Below are 17,713 nucleotides of genomic sequence, written 5' to 3'. Positions count from 1 at the left end.
TATCATATGAGACATACTTCTTGCTTAGCAAATGTTGACTGTTAATGCTTTGTCACAACTGTATGGCTTTGCTGTAAGGTGGATAATAACACATTTGCAGTTTCATATCGATTTCTATGTTTTATGGATTGTTGGGCATCAATCAACAACTGCTGACTGTGCCTAATATGACCTTAATGAGAAAGTACAATGTTAATTGGTAGCATAAGCATAGTTTGGCCTGATCAATATTATTTCTATGTACTGTTTTTTGTTTGTTTGGTTCTTCCTCTAAAGATTTCTTTGCCTAGATAGCATGCGTCTGTTGTTTCCTCTCTCTCTTTGCCATTCCTGCCAATATCTTTGTTCTTTTTTTTTTTTTTTGTTTGTTTGTTCATGTTCTTTTATTTTTATGTATTTAATGTAAGGGGTGGATAAACTTACATTCTGAGAGAAATCAACCCATTGTTTCCAATCAAACACATTTAAATTACCATTCAGAAGGTTTGTCGATTATTTGCAGTGCAAGACCCTGCCAGTAAGTAAACTCATTTGGAGGAACAATTACCCTGAGTTAAAACTGGTTGTTTCGAAATCTTCACAAGTTTGTTTTCAGCCACCGTTTCAAGTTCTGATTGGTTTTGATGGATTTTGCCAGCAGTCAATGTTCTTGCAGAAAATATATTGTACAGAGGACTGACTCAATTCGATACCCGAGGTACTGAATCATGTCAAGCCAATCTGAATATGCAGGTCAAGACAGCCGTGACAAAATATGGCTATTCTGCAGTTCAATTTGTTCTGTTGCTTGTAAGTTGTTTCTTTGTTCTTTATTTTATTACTGTTTAGTTGAATAATTACCTGGGGCAATGTTTACTATGTGAGAAGGATTGTTTTATTAATGTTATATGTAACATGTAAAATAACAAAGCATATTCAATAAAACAGGGGGTTTCAAACTAAAAAAGTATTTCTAATTGTTCATCCCTGTATATTTTCTTTATCTTACTTTTTATCTTACCCATAGGGGTTTATAAACAATATTCCCTGTAAAACTGCTTTGGAATAATATTTATTGTAAAAAGTGGTATATAAATAAATTTTAGCGCTCTCTCTCTCTCTCTCTCTCTCTCTCTCTCTCTCTCTCTCTCTCTCTCACACACACACACACACAAAGTTTTACTTTAAGTTTATACATGTAGCTTTAACTTTAACAGTGGTTAGAAAAAGAAGGTAAACTGTCAATATGACAAAAATAATATATTTATATTTTCAATAAATATTAGTCATATGATTCTGCTTTTGTAAAGACAATTTAAAAGCCAATTATATAATTTTGGAAATTTATAATATGACAGTTTTTTTATACTTTAAAATATAGAGCTACCTGTATAAGTATAAAAAGGGGGTCCCTTGCGACCGGATGATCAGTTTTTGGGGTTCCCTGCATTAGTACATTCATTTTTGTACCAATAAACATGGATTTTCAGATATTGATATTGATTACTGAAATTCCCATATCCCTAACCATCATGATAACTTCCCAATTTCAGTCTCAAATACATAACCCTTGAAAAAAAAAAAAAAAAAGTTCTTCTGTCAACTCCGCGTTGTGCACTAGAGAGGCATTTTGCACTTAATTAAACAAGCTTAAAATTAGTCACAGTCCATCAGGAAATAAGAAGCTCTGAGAGCTGTGGGCTTTCCAGAACGTTCCTAATCTGTTGAACGCCAAAGTACTGAGAAAGTTCTTCAACTTCAGATAAATCCAAGGTTACCCAAGCCCTTTTAAGTGATGATCTTTTTTACTGCTTTTGTGCCAACCAAATGAGCTTCTGTCTCTTTATAAGAATGGAGTTTTGAGGTAATGAGATTTATGAATTGTGTAGTCATTTTTTTTTCTTGTGTGGGTTCGTGCATTTGGAAGCTGGGGTGGATGGTAATTATAGTATACATTATTATGACCCCCCTTCCCTCCTCCGCACTCTTTTTGTGGTTAACTGCTTTTGATAACAAATGAATTAATGAAGCTTCACAGGACAGTCAAAGTGGATCAGCAAGTGTAGGAGAGAAAGAGCTGGAAATGGAGAGAATGACAGCGAGAGCGAGAAGTTGGCAGATTACGACTTAATGGTGGCAGAATAATGGTAATTTCGCCACACTCTCCTCTCTCTCGGACTGTGCTAATGGCTTCATTAACACTTCCACTATCCAGCGGCCCACAGAGGACAATGTCACATCCATCTTCGTCACATCACAATAAAACCTGCTAAACACAACTGGCCTATCAGTCCAGGTGCTGAAGGAGGCAAGAAATGAACAGAGGAAAATCAATAGCGAAATATCAATGCAGGTAAAGCTGCGAACATGGAAGTCAAGCAGGCTCCCGCAAACAGAGAAAGTGCTGGATTGATCTCTAGCAGGTATGTTGCTCACACTTTGGGTAATAACTCAATGCCACGGCGGAGGAGGAACAGCATGCTGGGAAAAACAGCAATGTGCCATAAATCACCGGAGCCGGGCTCTTTTGTCGTCAGCGATGAATTGATGACGTTTTCCTCTGCCATCTGGATCATTCCTCTGTTGACTTCTGAAGCCCTGGCTTCCTGTCTGCTGCTGTATGGGCCATTTTAGCATCCCAACGGTGCTTCTGTAATTAAAAGGTTTGATTTTCCAAGCGACGAGAGGACATGCAGGTTTCACAGGGCTACAGAAACAGTGCATGGGGAATTATCTAAACATGGAATCAAAGAGTTAATGTAACACTAATGGTAATGCGTTTGCTGTTCCAACCAATCCAGTTAATTCCAATCAATCAATCAATCAATCAATCAATCAATCAATATATATATATTCATGTTATATTCAGTGTTGCTTGAAAGTTTGTGAACCCTTTAGAATTTACTATATTGCTGCTTGAATATGACTCAAAACATAATTAGATTTTCACATACCAGTCAATATATATATATATATATATATATATATATATATATATATATATATATATATATATATATATATATATATATATATATATATATCACATTAGCTGGAAAATGTGATTGTAATTTCCAATCAGTCGATCAATGACATAGATTTTGCAACCAAAAATTTACATTTCCAGTGTATTAGTTCCATTAATTTGCCCTAAACTCTCTTTAGCAGCTCTAAAAGCTCTTGATGGAATAATAGAGCGTTCTATAAACGTCTTTTGTACAAGACGTGCTGTCTAATCTAAGCGGACTGAAGTAATGGAGCTATTTTGCCACATTCACAGTGATATGAAGAAGTGCTGTGAAAGATTTTTATAAAAAAGAAAGACAGATAGATGCAATCAATAACGTACAACAAGTAGGCTGTGAAGCACTCTGAAGAGTGATTGCTGGGGTGGCACACTGTTTTTCTGTTTATGGCTGAATGAAGAATGAAAAAAAAATGAAAAAAAAATGATGCTACTGAATGACTTTGGGTTGCTTATTAACATAAAAGATATTTACACATTTTTGTCTAGTTTAATCAATTAATCGAATTAATGTTAATAATTAATAACAATTAATAATAATAATCATCATTTATTATTATTGTTATTATTATTTTAAGTTATTAAATTCTAATGTTGTTATATATTTAATGTCATAGTTTTGATAGAAATAATTATTGTTAAAATGTCTTTGTAACTTGTATTTTGTCTTGAAACTAATGATAATTGAAAATCTTATTATTATTAGTTTTAGTTTTAAGTTTAGTTTTAATATTCCAGTTTTGTCCTATTTGTGAATCTAATAAACAAACAAACAAACTATTTTCAGTATAAGAAACATTATATTTTCCTACAAAACTAAATGTAAGTATTTAAGCAAAAGCCTATAAATCATAAGGTTTTAAGGTCATAGCCTTAATTCAGTCATGTGTCTTTTTTACTGGTGGAGTCTACCTTCCCTTATCACCTTCAAAGCAAGATGTCCAGCTCAAGCTAGCATCAAATTGTAAACGTGCTGCTCTCCAGAACTTTCTTGCCTCCGGTGAGATCAGTCTCAATGCATCTGTGGTCCTTTTGTTACTCACAGCTCTTAACAGCTCTATGAGTTTCTCACAGGGAGACAGTCTTCCATTTAAAGCATTTTGGCTTCAATTCATTTTCTTATCTCAGCTTTTCTCTCCTCCTCTGATAAAGATGTGTGTTCTTTTCCGATCTTTATCAAACAATAAAAGCCAGGGGGAGTTTCAGAGCACTGGAGCAGCTAGAATGACAACACTGTTACAACTTTAAGCTCCATGTGAATGAGCCACGTTTAATGGGACAAATTAGCATGTGCTGTGAAAATAGGCGGACAGTTGGACGTGAATGACGGAGCTCCGTGTGATTGTGATATTTGGCAGGCGCGTCTGCTCTTTAGCGCTTCTGCGGCTCCCAATAAACAAGGTGAGATTCAATTTTTAAATGCTGAAGCCAAACGCCGACCGCTGTTTATTCAGTCCTGACACTTCAGAATGTGAACGTCAACACACTCAACCATCTCTGTCACAGTCCTTTGGCAAAATGCTTAAACATAAAGCAATGCTCACAGAATTGTCAGGAATTAAGCTTTGTTGCCTCCCAATATGCATGAACTTGAGCAATAGGCAATACACGTGCCTCTCACTTTCTGAAACAAAAAACATCTGTTCATATTGTTTAGTCGAGACATTCATTAATATTAAGGCTCTAAAAAAGAATTTGCAATTTCCTTCAGCTTACACCAAGCCAACAGCAAAAGGTCAGTCTAAAAGACAAACTGATTCATCTCTCAGAAAGAAATGAGATTGAAAAAAGCGCTCTACAGATGCATGCGTGGCTGTATTGAATCATCATATTTGTCATAGAGTGCTTTCTGTGGAAGCAGTGACCTTTGAGGTAGTGGAGTAAATTGATTTGTGGCATAAAGGTAAGCTGGAAGCTTGAAGCATGAAGCTTGATTAACCTGAAGATCTTTAGACGGAATCCAGCCAATCAGACGGCAACGGAAGTCTGCTGACAAATGAGAAAGGCATTCATTATGGATCTGCCGTCGCTGTTTCATTGCACACCTATCTGTTTGCTTGATTCATTTGATGTGAGCAGGGCAACTTTGATGTCTCTTATTAAATACTGGAAGCAGTCCAGAAGAACATCCATGACCAGTAGTTAATTTCCAATATCTTTGATGGCATTTAACAAAATAGCAGATATACACAACCTTTCAAAAGTTTACTTTTATTCTGCAAGGATGCAAGAATCATTAATAATATTACAAAAGATTTTTAATTCAAATAAATGTTGTTCTTTTGAAGTCATCAAAGAATTATGAAAAAATGTGCATCAGTTTCCACACAATATACAACTGTTTTCAACACTGATAATTATAAGTAACGTGTATTGACAGCAAATCAGCATATTGGAATTATTTCTGGAGTTATAATGCTTAAAATTAGGCTTTGATCACATCAATTACATTGTTAGTGTGTGTGTGTGTGTTACATGTAAAATGTATGGTCTTTGATATATCTAAAAAAAAAAAAAAATAGGCCTAAAGGATTTATGTATTTCAATTACATATAAAATTTCCATTTATTTAGATGGATGCAAATTTTATATGCAATTTAAATACATATATATAGAATTTAGTTCTAAATATTTTTGAGTGTATTCAAACTAATTTGTTCAATCAAATTAGTATTTTTAAATACCAAATCCATCACTTTGGCAACAGAGTCCTTGACCGCTAGTCAAAAACGTACTCAAGGCAAGTATCAAACACATTTACCAACAACACCTTTAAATTTTTAGATTAATCAACCACTATTTATGTAACCTTTCATTGTCCAACAATGACTTAATTAGTCTTTGGCATACAGCCTTAGCTGAAATCATATTCCGTTCATGTTTTGTTTCCTTTTTTATGCACCATTGATGTCTGAGTCAAAACAATCTTTGCACATAGATTGGTGCTGTCTAAACGAAACGGTCAAGGCTAATTGAAGCAGATATTTTAAAGCATTTGAATTTACAGGGCCATTAGCACAGCCCTTAGTGGGTCTATTGTAATTAGTGCTCAGTTAATAACTTCTCTAGAGCCGGACAGCCATCCAGAGACGCGGCTGAGAGACCTTAAGAAGGGCTGTGCTGGAGGAGTTTGCTCTTTCGATATCTCTCCTCGTGCCACTTCAACTGTTCTGTGTCAGACGGCCTGGCATTGAGATGCAGGATCGCTGTGAATCAAGGTAATCTGGTAAATTGGCACCTGCTGGTTCATCTGTGCAGTTTGTTTAGTTACAAATGGGCTATTTGATACTGACTTCAACTGGGTGAACAATAAAAACAAACAATTTGACTAGAAATCACCCAGAATGCCTAAACAATTACATAGCAACATCCTGAAAACCACCCACAATATTCCAGCATTGAAGCAGGGAGTTTTGCACAAGAAAAAATCACCTCAGATTTCCTTCAGAAAATGTGTTGAATATTATGAATATGAATATTCATAACAATGAATATTAATCAATTTATTCGTTTATCTCTATAGTTTTGGCTATGATAGCAGGGAAGTCATTTCAGAGGTGGTCATATATTTTATTTTTTAAATTCTAATTAATTACTTTTAGGGCCACACAGTTTGAACAAATTGTGATTTATTTATTTATTTATTTATTTATTTATTTTTAATAAAAATTCTGATTTTAATTTAAAATGTTGTTTTAGAATATTATTATTATTATTATTATTATTATTATTATTATTATTATTATTAACATCATCACCACCATCAAATAAAACAATAAGCAATATGAAATATTACTATTAAATAAAATAATACTAATAATAATACTAATAATAAAATAAAAATCATTTTATTTTACAGTACAATTGTAAAATTTAAATACTAATATTTATAGCTGTCTTAATTTCTTAATTTATTTTAAATTATGGATCACCAAACTTTTGATTAGGCAGAAAACCGCATGGAGCATATATTCATTTTAATTAAATCGCAGCCTTTGGGAATTGATAATCGCACTAAGCCATATCATCGGTTTATTTTGATTACTCGTGCAGCCCAAAATTTAATAATAGTTATCATTAATTATTTATTATTTATTTTCTTCAGGATATTCGGCATAATAAGACCAAACACATTTAAGATAAAAGTAAATCAGTCTAGATTAGTTTGCAGCTTTCATCTCCTTTAAAAGAAAAAAAAATACATATAACATCATATTTGTGTCTATAGATCTTTAGATCTCTACTCAAATTCGCAGATCTACTGACTGTGTCCCTCCAGAGGAACTCATTAATTGCGTGTCGAGGGCAGAAGGGTGGCACCCCCTCACCTTTTGTCTCTCCCATATAACCTGACTGGCGTGCCAACCTTGCTGCTTTATCATGCCACAGCATTTGGCTTTCTTTTTGCAGGTGGCAAAATGAGATGGGTGGTGCTTTGCTTGGTGGTCTGATATAAAGAATGGCATGTGAAGTGCCGAGCCTCCTCGCTTGTGCGGCCGCCGCAGAGATGTGCTGGGCACAGCCTGGCTTGGCTGCCTTTTCAAGCCGGGCACAAATGAGATTGGCACGGAGCGCAGCTCCTCGAGTGAGCCGTGTGATATATAGTCCCCAGCTGTGGTCAAGGTGGAAGCGGGAAGGCGAGGGAAGCTGGGAAATGTGGTAGATCTGTGCCATGACCACAGAGAATGTTCAATCCCTGTGACTAAACAGCATGGGAGCAAAGAGAAACAGCACATAATGTGCCACAAAGTGGACACGACACACACACATAATAAACCAAGAGAAAGTGTTGTTTCACAGCATTACAGAACATTTTGTTTGTCACACTCTGAGTGCCCTACTTTCTAAACTTAACTAAATAAACGCTACATTATGGAGGAGAGAACTTGGTTTGGCATTGGCAATATGCAGTTTCTGTTTTTGTTTGCTGCCATTAATTTTCTCATAGTTTGTATTGTATTTAACTGGTTTTGAGTGTTTAGCCAACATTTCAACAGTGTGTAAAAATGTTTCATTGCATCAGTCAATACCAGCAATAAAGAAAAATGTAAATAAATGCAACAACGTCTTGGCTAGATTACTCAGAATTGCTCAGTTCATTACTTCAGCATAAAATCATTAATATATATATATATATATATATATATATATATATATATATATATATATATACACACACACACACACAAATCCATCTTAAGTGTGCTACCGAATAAATATGTTACATTTATTTATTTTTTATTATTAATCCTCTTCGTCCCACGTGAGACATAAGGCCGCATTACATTTATATGCTCAATTAATCCTTTTTTATCAATGTAATTCTGTCAACTAAAATTGTCAGAAAGATTTTTTCTGTGTTTATCTTGAAGAAATTGATATATCTCAACATTTCTGCTTAGAGTTTGTAATAAAACCCTAATACTATGTATTACATTTCTGTGATTTTTCTACTTGGAGACTCCTTTCAAACTGTTTTTGTAGCTTTTGCTTAAATTCCTAAAGGAAATGAGAATCTAGTTTAACGTTCATTACCTTAAAAGATGATACACACTTTGAATGTGAACACCTAGAATGAATTAATTAATTAATTAAAAAACACACATTTAAGGTTTTTTTTTTTTTTTTTTTTTTTTTTTTAATATTGATACTAACAATACAAATGTAATGTCTGTTTTTTCCATACGCGAAACAAATGCTCAGAGTCTGAAATTCTGTTAACTTCTCATTCGGCTTTGCACATTTTAACACCAGGATATAAAAATGAGTTATTGGGACAGGAATCCCTGCTGAGAAAGGGCAAGTAAAAAAGGCACAACTGAGTCATTGAATAATCCCTCCTGGTCCTGCTCTCAGGGCGGCCATAAAGTCCCGCCAAATGAAAAGAAAGCCTCAATAAATGGCTGCACCTAATTAGGAGGTCTTCTATTACCACTAAAGGCGCAAACCTATAAAATATAGGCATATAAAGTCTAATTAACCATAGCTCCGGTTCTCTAATCCAAACGCATTGGCTATGACAAATACTTAACTCGCACTCTCATAATACAAAATGATTTACCAAACGAAAAGCTGCACCACACACAGAGAGAAGGGAGCATTTACTTTTGCAAAATAATCGAGGAAAAAAAATAAAAAAACTCACTTCAAAGCCATTTGACTCTGTTAAAGTGAAGAGCCAACATAATTGTGGCAGCCATTCATGTCACGGCTGTGTCAGCACGGAAAAAGCATGTCCCAATCCCCAGCGCCTCAATGCCTCCCATGCTTAACCTTTGTCCACAAATAAGGCACTGCTCTCCATTGAGCTCATTTTGCACCTCACTGAATTTTGCACCACCTAATCTGACTTGATTATATCCAACTCGTGTCGAAGCCCAAACCAACATACGGGAGATCCGATTCAAATCAATATGATTGCTGAAGTACAGCCCTGGGCCATCAGATAAAGATGGCAAGTATTAAGCACAATGACAATGAATTATGAGTGCATTATTATTGTACACGCTTGCTTCTGAAACATTGATTTATCTCTACAAAGCACAGTGCGATCATTCATCTAAGTATTTAGCCGAATCAAATTTTCAAATGTCTTTTTGGTTGGTTGACAGTCTATGGATAGTGGTAAAAATAGGAATGCTGCCTTTAAAACCCAAGACCAAGCAAACTTAGCACACAAAAAAATGTCTTTTTAAATACCCTCATAAATATTCACAGACTTAATGGGTAGCTCAGGGTTATGAATGTGGCAACAACAGACAAAATTGCCACCACTGCAGAAGTAATAAGCAACTAAGCCGGTAGCTGTTCCTGAGAGAGAATAGTTTTAATATCAGCACAGCGCATAGAAAAATAACCTTTAACCTTTAGTTTTGCTATATATGTTTGTAGTGACTATATGGAAAATAAAGAGTGTGATAAGAAACTCCTTTTCAGACAACAGACGGTTTAAGTCAACAAGCCAACGTGCCTTCACTGAAAGGAATTCAAAAAAGGATTCATATTTTATACAGCAAGTCCCTAGATAAAATACTGACATATTATAACACTTGAGAGTCGGTTTGATGGATGATTATATTCTTGTTTAAAATTTTCAAGGGAGGGATGTAACCAAAATATGTGCTAGTCCTTTGTAAACACAATTAAATAACTAAAAGAAAGGTGATATTTTTTCTTTAAAAAAAATAAAAATAGTAGCAAAATCATATGCTCACCTAACAGTTTAAAAAAGAATATTTGGCCACTTAAAACCATATCGTACAAATTATTGTACATTTCTGCTTATAACAGCTCAACGATCCTCTGTTATATGCAGGACAGTGAGTATAAAAAATAAAAAAAAAGACGATGAAGGTGTTGAACATGTGAAGCAACTAAGAATCAGCACAACAAAGGAAAAAAACGCATGTCATCCAGGACAATAGCAACTAAACAAACCGACATATCCATGTTCATGTGAATTTGTCAATATATGCCAAGTGATAAATGCTCAAATCCATGGAGAGGTTTCATTGTTATTGTTCATTTTCTCTGCTATATTGCTTTTGTATGGATTCATATCTGCACTCCACGGGTTCCTGCACTCTGCCACATGGTGGGGATGTAGTGAGTGTTAAAAATCAGCAAAGATTTAAGGCAGAGAATTATGCCGAAATCAAACTCTATTTACATAAAAATATAAATAGCACACAGCCCTGACCAGCAGGTGGCGCAATAGCTGACTGCCCACATTAACAATGATAATTAAACAGACTAAAAATATGCAACATTTATGTTTGCATGATAAAGTAAAAACAAACAAATCCAACTGACAATTACCAATAGAGATTTATAACATAATTCATGCATATCAATCTCTTACACTTTTGCACTAACTCAAATTTTTAAATATGCACATTTTTATAAGGGATTGTTTTATATAAAAAATAAATAAATGCAAACACCTCCAAATTCTACACAATACATAATATAGCTAATGTCCATGTGCATGTATTAAACTGCAGGATTTAAACCACTAATCAAATGAGTTTAGATGATTCATCACAATATATTTGATTAATTTGTATTTGTTTGTTTATTTTGTTTTTATTTGTTATTTATTTGAATGTAATTGCCCAAACGAGTTGACTAAAGTAAAGTGTGTTTAGTTGACTCTTAAGACTTTTGATTCATAATAATCAAATCAAATAATAATCTATGATCTGGTAAATTCAGTTAAAAGTAGCTCTTTGTTTCTTTTATGTAGTTTCAACCTATGCATCTCCACGCAGTTCATTAAAACAGCGATTTTGTAATTAAAGTTTGTCCCAATCATTTTTTTATAAATGCATCTATATAAACAGAAGAGCAGTCCCATCACCGGAGGCAGCAGAAGTCAGCACTACGAAACCTAGCGAGCTTCCTACCAAGACAGCATTTCTGGACATCATAGGCGCTTTGCGAATGCGCGTTCGGAACGCGTCTGCGGTGCCCAAAAACGCTGCGAAGGTAGGTTGCTCACTGGGGTTTGAGACACAGCCGTTATCATGCGTCATAATGGGTTTCACTCGTTGCGAAGGTAGGTTGCTCATCGGAGCGCATGACAAAGACATTTCATTCAATAAACTGAATGAAAATAAACACACAAAGCCCGCAGACGTACCACTGCTGCTCCAGCTCCCAGTCCCTGAAGAAGTCAAACTCGAATAGGTCCATGGTCGGTGTGTTTCAGTGAGGTGCCGGTGGCCGCATATGCAGGAACTGTGTCTGTCTCCCTCACTGACGCGCGCAGCAGCTCGCACTGCCGCTGCCTCTCTCCGCTCAGCGACACGCAGCCCTGCGGAAGGCGGAGTCAGGGCTCGCTGGAGGCGGTCACTCATTCTGAAAAAGACCGGCGCAGCACTTTGAACCAGAGCAGCTCCACCTGTGTCCAGCATACATCACCTGTGAAGTGAACACAGAATCGAGAGGCTTTAATAAAGCCATTTAAAACTCATTCATTCAACTTAAATGTTTTAGCATCTATTTTTATTTAGCCTGTCAAAACAGTATTAACTGTAGGCATATCTTTTTTTTCTTGTGTTGTTGTCCAGTAGTTATAAAATATATAGCTTGTTCTGAGCTAGATGTATTCTAATAATGATGATGATGATGATGATGATGATGATGATGATGATGATGATAATAATAATAATAATAATAATACATATTTAATACTATGTATAAAGCATTGTTAACATTGTTGACCAAAATTTAATGCAATTAATGTAATAATATGTAAATAAACATTTCACTCACAAACAAACAAACAAACATAAATAAATAAATAAATAAATAAATAACTACCTACCTAACTAACTAACTAACGAACTAACTAACTAAATAAATAACAGCTATAATAGCAGAGCTGGGTAAGAAATCTAATCTTAACTACAGTATGGCATTTTTGAAAGAAAATTTTTATGTTGGCTTGACAAGGTCTTTTTCCTCAAATGTAAAATAGTTTGCAGGTTAAGATAGGCAGACAAACAGATGGTTCGGGTTGCTACTCAAGTGTTGCTAGGTGGTTGCTGTGTGGTTGTTTGAGTGTTCTGCATGACCTTCCGTAATCAGCACATACAGACATTCTCAGTGCTTTGATATTTTGACCGTTCTTTCTAGCAAATGTGAAAGTTTTTCTTGCTCATAAAATTGATGCACTAAAACTTGTGATTTATATATCATCCAAGTAGCCTACATAAATAATTATGGTAGACTTACTCTAATGAGTTTAGAGACATTTAGAATATGTTGAGTGTTTACAGTCTTGTTTTCCTTGATATTTTGTTATTAGGGATCCAAGCACTAAATGTAAATTGGATCTCTAATAAATGTATGATTGTATCTGTGAAGAAACAGTCGAGCAACAGAAAAGGACAGCAGATTGTAAGTGTTTTGCCTTGTTTTCTCATTAGACTACAGCACGGGTCATCATTGCTAGGAAACTTTGTTTCATTTACTGTGTTTTTTTCCCGTGGTAAATACGTGCTGAAGTGGCGGGACTCCCCAGTTTCGGTCTGCTAAATAGTAAGGCGTGGCCAGCTGACTTTAATAACAGGTACTCAGGCAAATATAAAAGTGTTTAGTTTCACCGTGAAGACCGATGAGTGTAAAGACCATCGATTCTACCTGCGCGACTCCACCGAGCAAGGACACCGACAAGGCACTTGAGTATTGCTTTTCTCCCCTTTCTTTTCTTTTTGTATAGCTTGTTCTGAAATACTTATTTAGGTCACTTGTACTCACTATGTGCTTTCAGATCTCTACTATTACTACGAACACTCGGAGAGCACGCACTGTACGTCGGAGGCAGGCCTATCCCAATAATCTACGGCCTGGCCCTCTGACCTCTACTACTTTACTCTCTATTCCAGTTGATCTCTGGAACTGCCAGTCTGCTGTTAACAAAGCAGATTTCATGTCTTCTATTGCTACTCATTCCGGTCTCAACCTCATGGCCCTAACTGAGACTTGGATCAAACCTGAAGACAGTGCCACTCCCGCAGCCATCTCCACTAATTTCACTTGTTCCCACACCCCTTGTACGACTGGGAGGGGTGGAGGTACTGGTCTCCTTATCTCAAAAGAATGGAAATTTGATCTTTGACTAGAGGGCTGCATTGGGATTGAGTCCCGCCGGGTCCCGCGGGACCCAACGCAAATCTCGCGGGAGCGGGCGGTTTGAATTTTGCTGCGGGCGGGAATGGCCGGCTAAAAAAAACACCGCGGGATAGGGAGGTTGCCTAGCGACATGATGGAGAAGATGTCAATAGATGATGTAGAAAAGAACCTCAAACATGGTATTCACACATGGAAAACTCCTTAGCTGACAGCTCCCTAAATTATGTGAGACTACAGTTTCCACAGCAACCACACGTTCAACAAAAAGCGCTTCCCAGCGCTATCAAAGGTGGCACGTTTCATCTTTAGTATCCCCGCATCCAGTGCGCCTTCAGAGCGGGCCTTTAGTGTCTGTGGGCGCATCTTGGAAGAGAGACGCACTGGATTGGGACCAGGGGCAGGCCAGGGAAACGAAACAAACAACCCCATGAATCTCTTTAATAATATCAATACAAATACGTGTTTTTTTTTCCTGCGGGACGGGAGAAGACACAAAATCAATGCATCTCTATTTTTGTGCGGGAATTCTCAGAGTTTTGCAGGTGCGGGCGGGAGTGGACATACATATTGCGGGAGCGGGCAGGAGTGTAACACATACGTTGCGGGAGCGGGCGGGAATGGTCAGAAATTCGGCGGGCACGGGCGGGAGTGGGATGAAGAAAACAGTCCCGCGCAGGGCTCTATCTTTGACCATCTATTACAGGTAACGGTTCATTTGAATCATATGCAATTACTATAACCCACCATGTTAAAATCCACTTTGTGGTCGTTTATTGTACCCCAGGTCAACTGGGAATGTGTTACTATCAAACTTTCCTGAGGATGGTACTCCTCTGGTACTGCTTGGTGACTTCAACATCCACCTAGATAAACCCCAGGCTGCTGACTTCAACACTCTGCTCGCCTCATTTGATCTCATGCGAGCGTCTACTACAGCAACTCACAAATTAGGCAACCAACTGGACCTCATCTACACGCGCTGTTGCTCCATGGACAACACTTTAGTTGCTCCACTGCACACCTCAGACCACTTCCTCATAACTGCTAACCTCGCACTTACTCCTGAAGCGGCACACGCTCCACTGCAGGTCACCTTTCGACGGAACCTACGCTCACTCTCTCCATCTCGCCTATCCTCTGTGATTTCATCCTCACTTCCTTCACTCACTCAGTTTTCAGCTCTGGACATGAACAGTGCTACTGACACTCTTTGCTCCACTCTGACCTCTTGATTGGACAACTTTTGCCCACTGTTGTCTGGTGGAGCAAACACTACCCCATCTGCCCCCTGGCTGTCCGATGTTCTCCGTGAACATCGCTCTAAACTCAGGGCTGCAGAGAGGAAATGGCATAAATCAAGAAACTCTACCGACCTTAGTGTGTATCAGTCTCTCCTCTCTTCCTTCTCTGCAAATGTCTTCACTGCTAAAATGTCATACTACCACAACAAAATTAACAACTGTTCTGACTCTCGCACACTTTCCAAAACTTTCTCTTCTCTTCTTAGTCTGCCTCCACCTCCTCCTTCATCGACTCTTACAGCCGACGACTTTGCAGTTTTCTTCACAAATAAGACAAGAACCATCAGTGACCAATTCTCCACACCGCAGACGGATGATAACTTCACAACGACTAATGAACACTCTCTCTCCTCCTTCTCTCCACTCTTAGAGATGGACTTTTCCAAACTTATCCTGTCCAGTCATCCTATTACTTGTCTACTTGATCCTTTTCCCACTCACCTCCTTCAAGGGATTTCTTCATCAGTAATTCCTTCACTTACTCACATTATCAACACCTCTCTTCACTCTGGTACAGTTCCCTCAGCGTTTAAGCAGGCGGGTAAGCTCACTGCTTAAGAAACCATCTCTAAATCCAGCACTTCTAGAAAACTACATCTTCCATTCATTGCAAAGACACTTGAGCGAGTCGTGTTCAACCAACTCTCTATGTTTCTTGTACAGAACAACCTTCTGGACAGCAACCAATCTGGCTTCAAAAGCGGCCACTCAACTGAGACTGCCCTGCTCTCGGTTACTGAAGCCCTGTGACTGGCAAGAGCAGCTTCCAAATCTTCGGTACTCATCTTGCTGTCACAGTTAATCACCAGATTCTACTGTCCACCCTCAGAAAGATGGGCATCTCTGGAACTGCACTCCTGTGGTTTAAGTCCTACTTCTCAGATAGATCCTTTAGGGTGTCTAGGAGGGGTGGAGTTTCTAAGTCAACTTCTTGCTACTGGGGTTCCATAAGGCTCAGTACTTGGACCACTTCTCTTCTCCATCTACATGACGTCATTACGATCTGTTATTCAGAAGCATGGCTTTTCGTATCACTGCTATGCTGATGAACTCTACTTCTCATTTCAACCAGATGATCTAATAGTAGCTGGTCTCATTGCAGCCTGTCTGAGGGACATTTCTAGCTGGATGAATGACCATCACCTTCAGTTCAACCTCACTAAGACAGAACTGCTGGTGGTCCCAGCTAACCCATTGTTACATCACAACTACTCTATACAGCTGGGTTCGTCAACCATCCTTCCAGGACAGCCAGAAACCTAGGAGTTGTGATGGATCATCAGTTAAGCTTCACAGACCATATTGCTACAATGACCCGGTCCTGCAGATTTGCCTTATACAACATTAGGAAGATTAGACCCTTCCTGTCAGAGCAAGCCACCCAACTTCTTATCCAAGCCCTTGTTCTCTCCAGACTGGACTATTGTAATGCTCTCCTGGCTGGCCTTTCTGCATCTACTATCAAGCCTCTACACCACTGGCACAGCACCAATATACCTAAACTCACTAGTTCAAATTTATGCGCCCTCCAGAAGCTGGCGTTCTGCAAGTGAATGGCGCCTTGTGGTGCCATCCCAAAGAGGTTCAAAATCACTCTCACTGACCTTTTCCTGGACTGTGCCCGGCTGGTGAAATTACCTCCCAATCTCAATTCGAACATCCGAGTCTTTACTCATTTTCAAAAAACAGGTAAAGACTCATCTTTTTCACCAGCACTTGACCAACTAATACTAGCACTTATTGTATGAACATGCATACATTATTGTATGCATGTTTGATCCTTTTTATTAACAGATTGTAAAGCACTTTGTGACTTCTTGTCTGTGAAAGGTGCTATATAAATAAATTTTACTTACTTACTTTTTTGTTTTTTTTTCTTGTCTATCCTATTCTTGGAGAAAAAAAAAAAAAAAAACCTGCTACGGGTTCTGTGCTAGACTAACTGAGACTTGTTATGGCACTTGTATACTGTTGTTGTTCTCTCGTTGGTCTGATTGGTTCTATTGTTCTCATTTGTAAGTCGCTTTGGATAAAAACGTCTGCTAAATGATTAAATATAAATGTAAATTCTAAACTCATCAGCCACATTCAAGTTAAATATATATTAATATTTTTCCACTAGAGGGAGCCACAGGATAAGGAATGTTTTATGCCTCATCTTTTTCTATCAGTTTCCATCCCTTTGATTGGAAAATTAATGTAGACAGTATAGTTTTATATAACTAATGTAAATTGAAATCTGTAAAATTCTTATAGAATCTTATAATTTTTTTCATTTTTATTGACCCAATAAAACATTTTTATTCAGTTGCCAGACCTGATGACATATAATGCTATCCATTTAAAATGAAGAGACAATTGTATTTATCTTTTGCAAGATAATATATTTAAATATTATAACATTTCTATAAAGACACACTTTTACTATTGTGGTATGAATAATTAAACAAACACTTAAACTGCAAGCATAAGTTATGGCTATACATAATTGTAGAAATAAATGATAAAACATCCTTGAGAAAAATGCTTCAGATAAAGTATTGAGTTGCAAATGATATCTTCACATTCATTTGAAATGGATGGACATGCTATTAGTCTAAATGTTGAATATAGGTTCACACTTACACCAAATATATTACGATCACAGATCCGCCCCTGTTTTCAGCGTACAAACATCTTCAAAATAAAGAAAACAGGCCCAAGTTTGAGATTGATGTAAATTAATAATAATAATAATAATAAATATAATTATACATTAAAAAAAGATTAA

The 17,713-nt window shown here is 37.1% G+C and overlaps 1 protein-coding gene across 2 annotated transcripts in view; it reads right to left on the bottom strand.

Annotated features, from left to right (window-relative positions):
* The window catches only part of LOC109102023 (AF4/FMR2 family member 2-like), a 135,283-nt gene extending 123,389 nt beyond the window's left edge, over window positions 1-11,894 (bottom strand). The window contains exon 1 of one of the 2 annotated variants that reach the window (XM_042769841.1): window positions 11,646-11,894. In XM_042769841.1, coding sequence (XP_042625775.1) covers window positions 11,646-11,698 — 53 coding nt within the window. In that variant the 5' untranslated portion in view covers window positions 11,699-11,894. The remainder of the gene's footprint in view (window positions 1-11,645) is intronic. The other variant, XM_042769840.1, reaches the window with a different exon arrangement.
* Between the last annotated feature and the right edge of the window lie 5,819 nt (window positions 11,895-17,713).

This window comes from Cyprinus carpio, chromosome A14 (assembly GCF_018340385.1).
Source record: "Cyprinus carpio isolate SPL01 chromosome A14, ASM1834038v1, whole genome shotgun sequence".
NCBI classification, from domain to species: Eukaryota; Metazoa; Chordata; class Actinopteri; order Cypriniformes; family Cyprinidae; genus Cyprinus; species Cyprinus carpio.
Note: the sequence above shows the minus strand (reverse complement) of the source record. Positions and strands in the feature narration are given on the sequence as shown.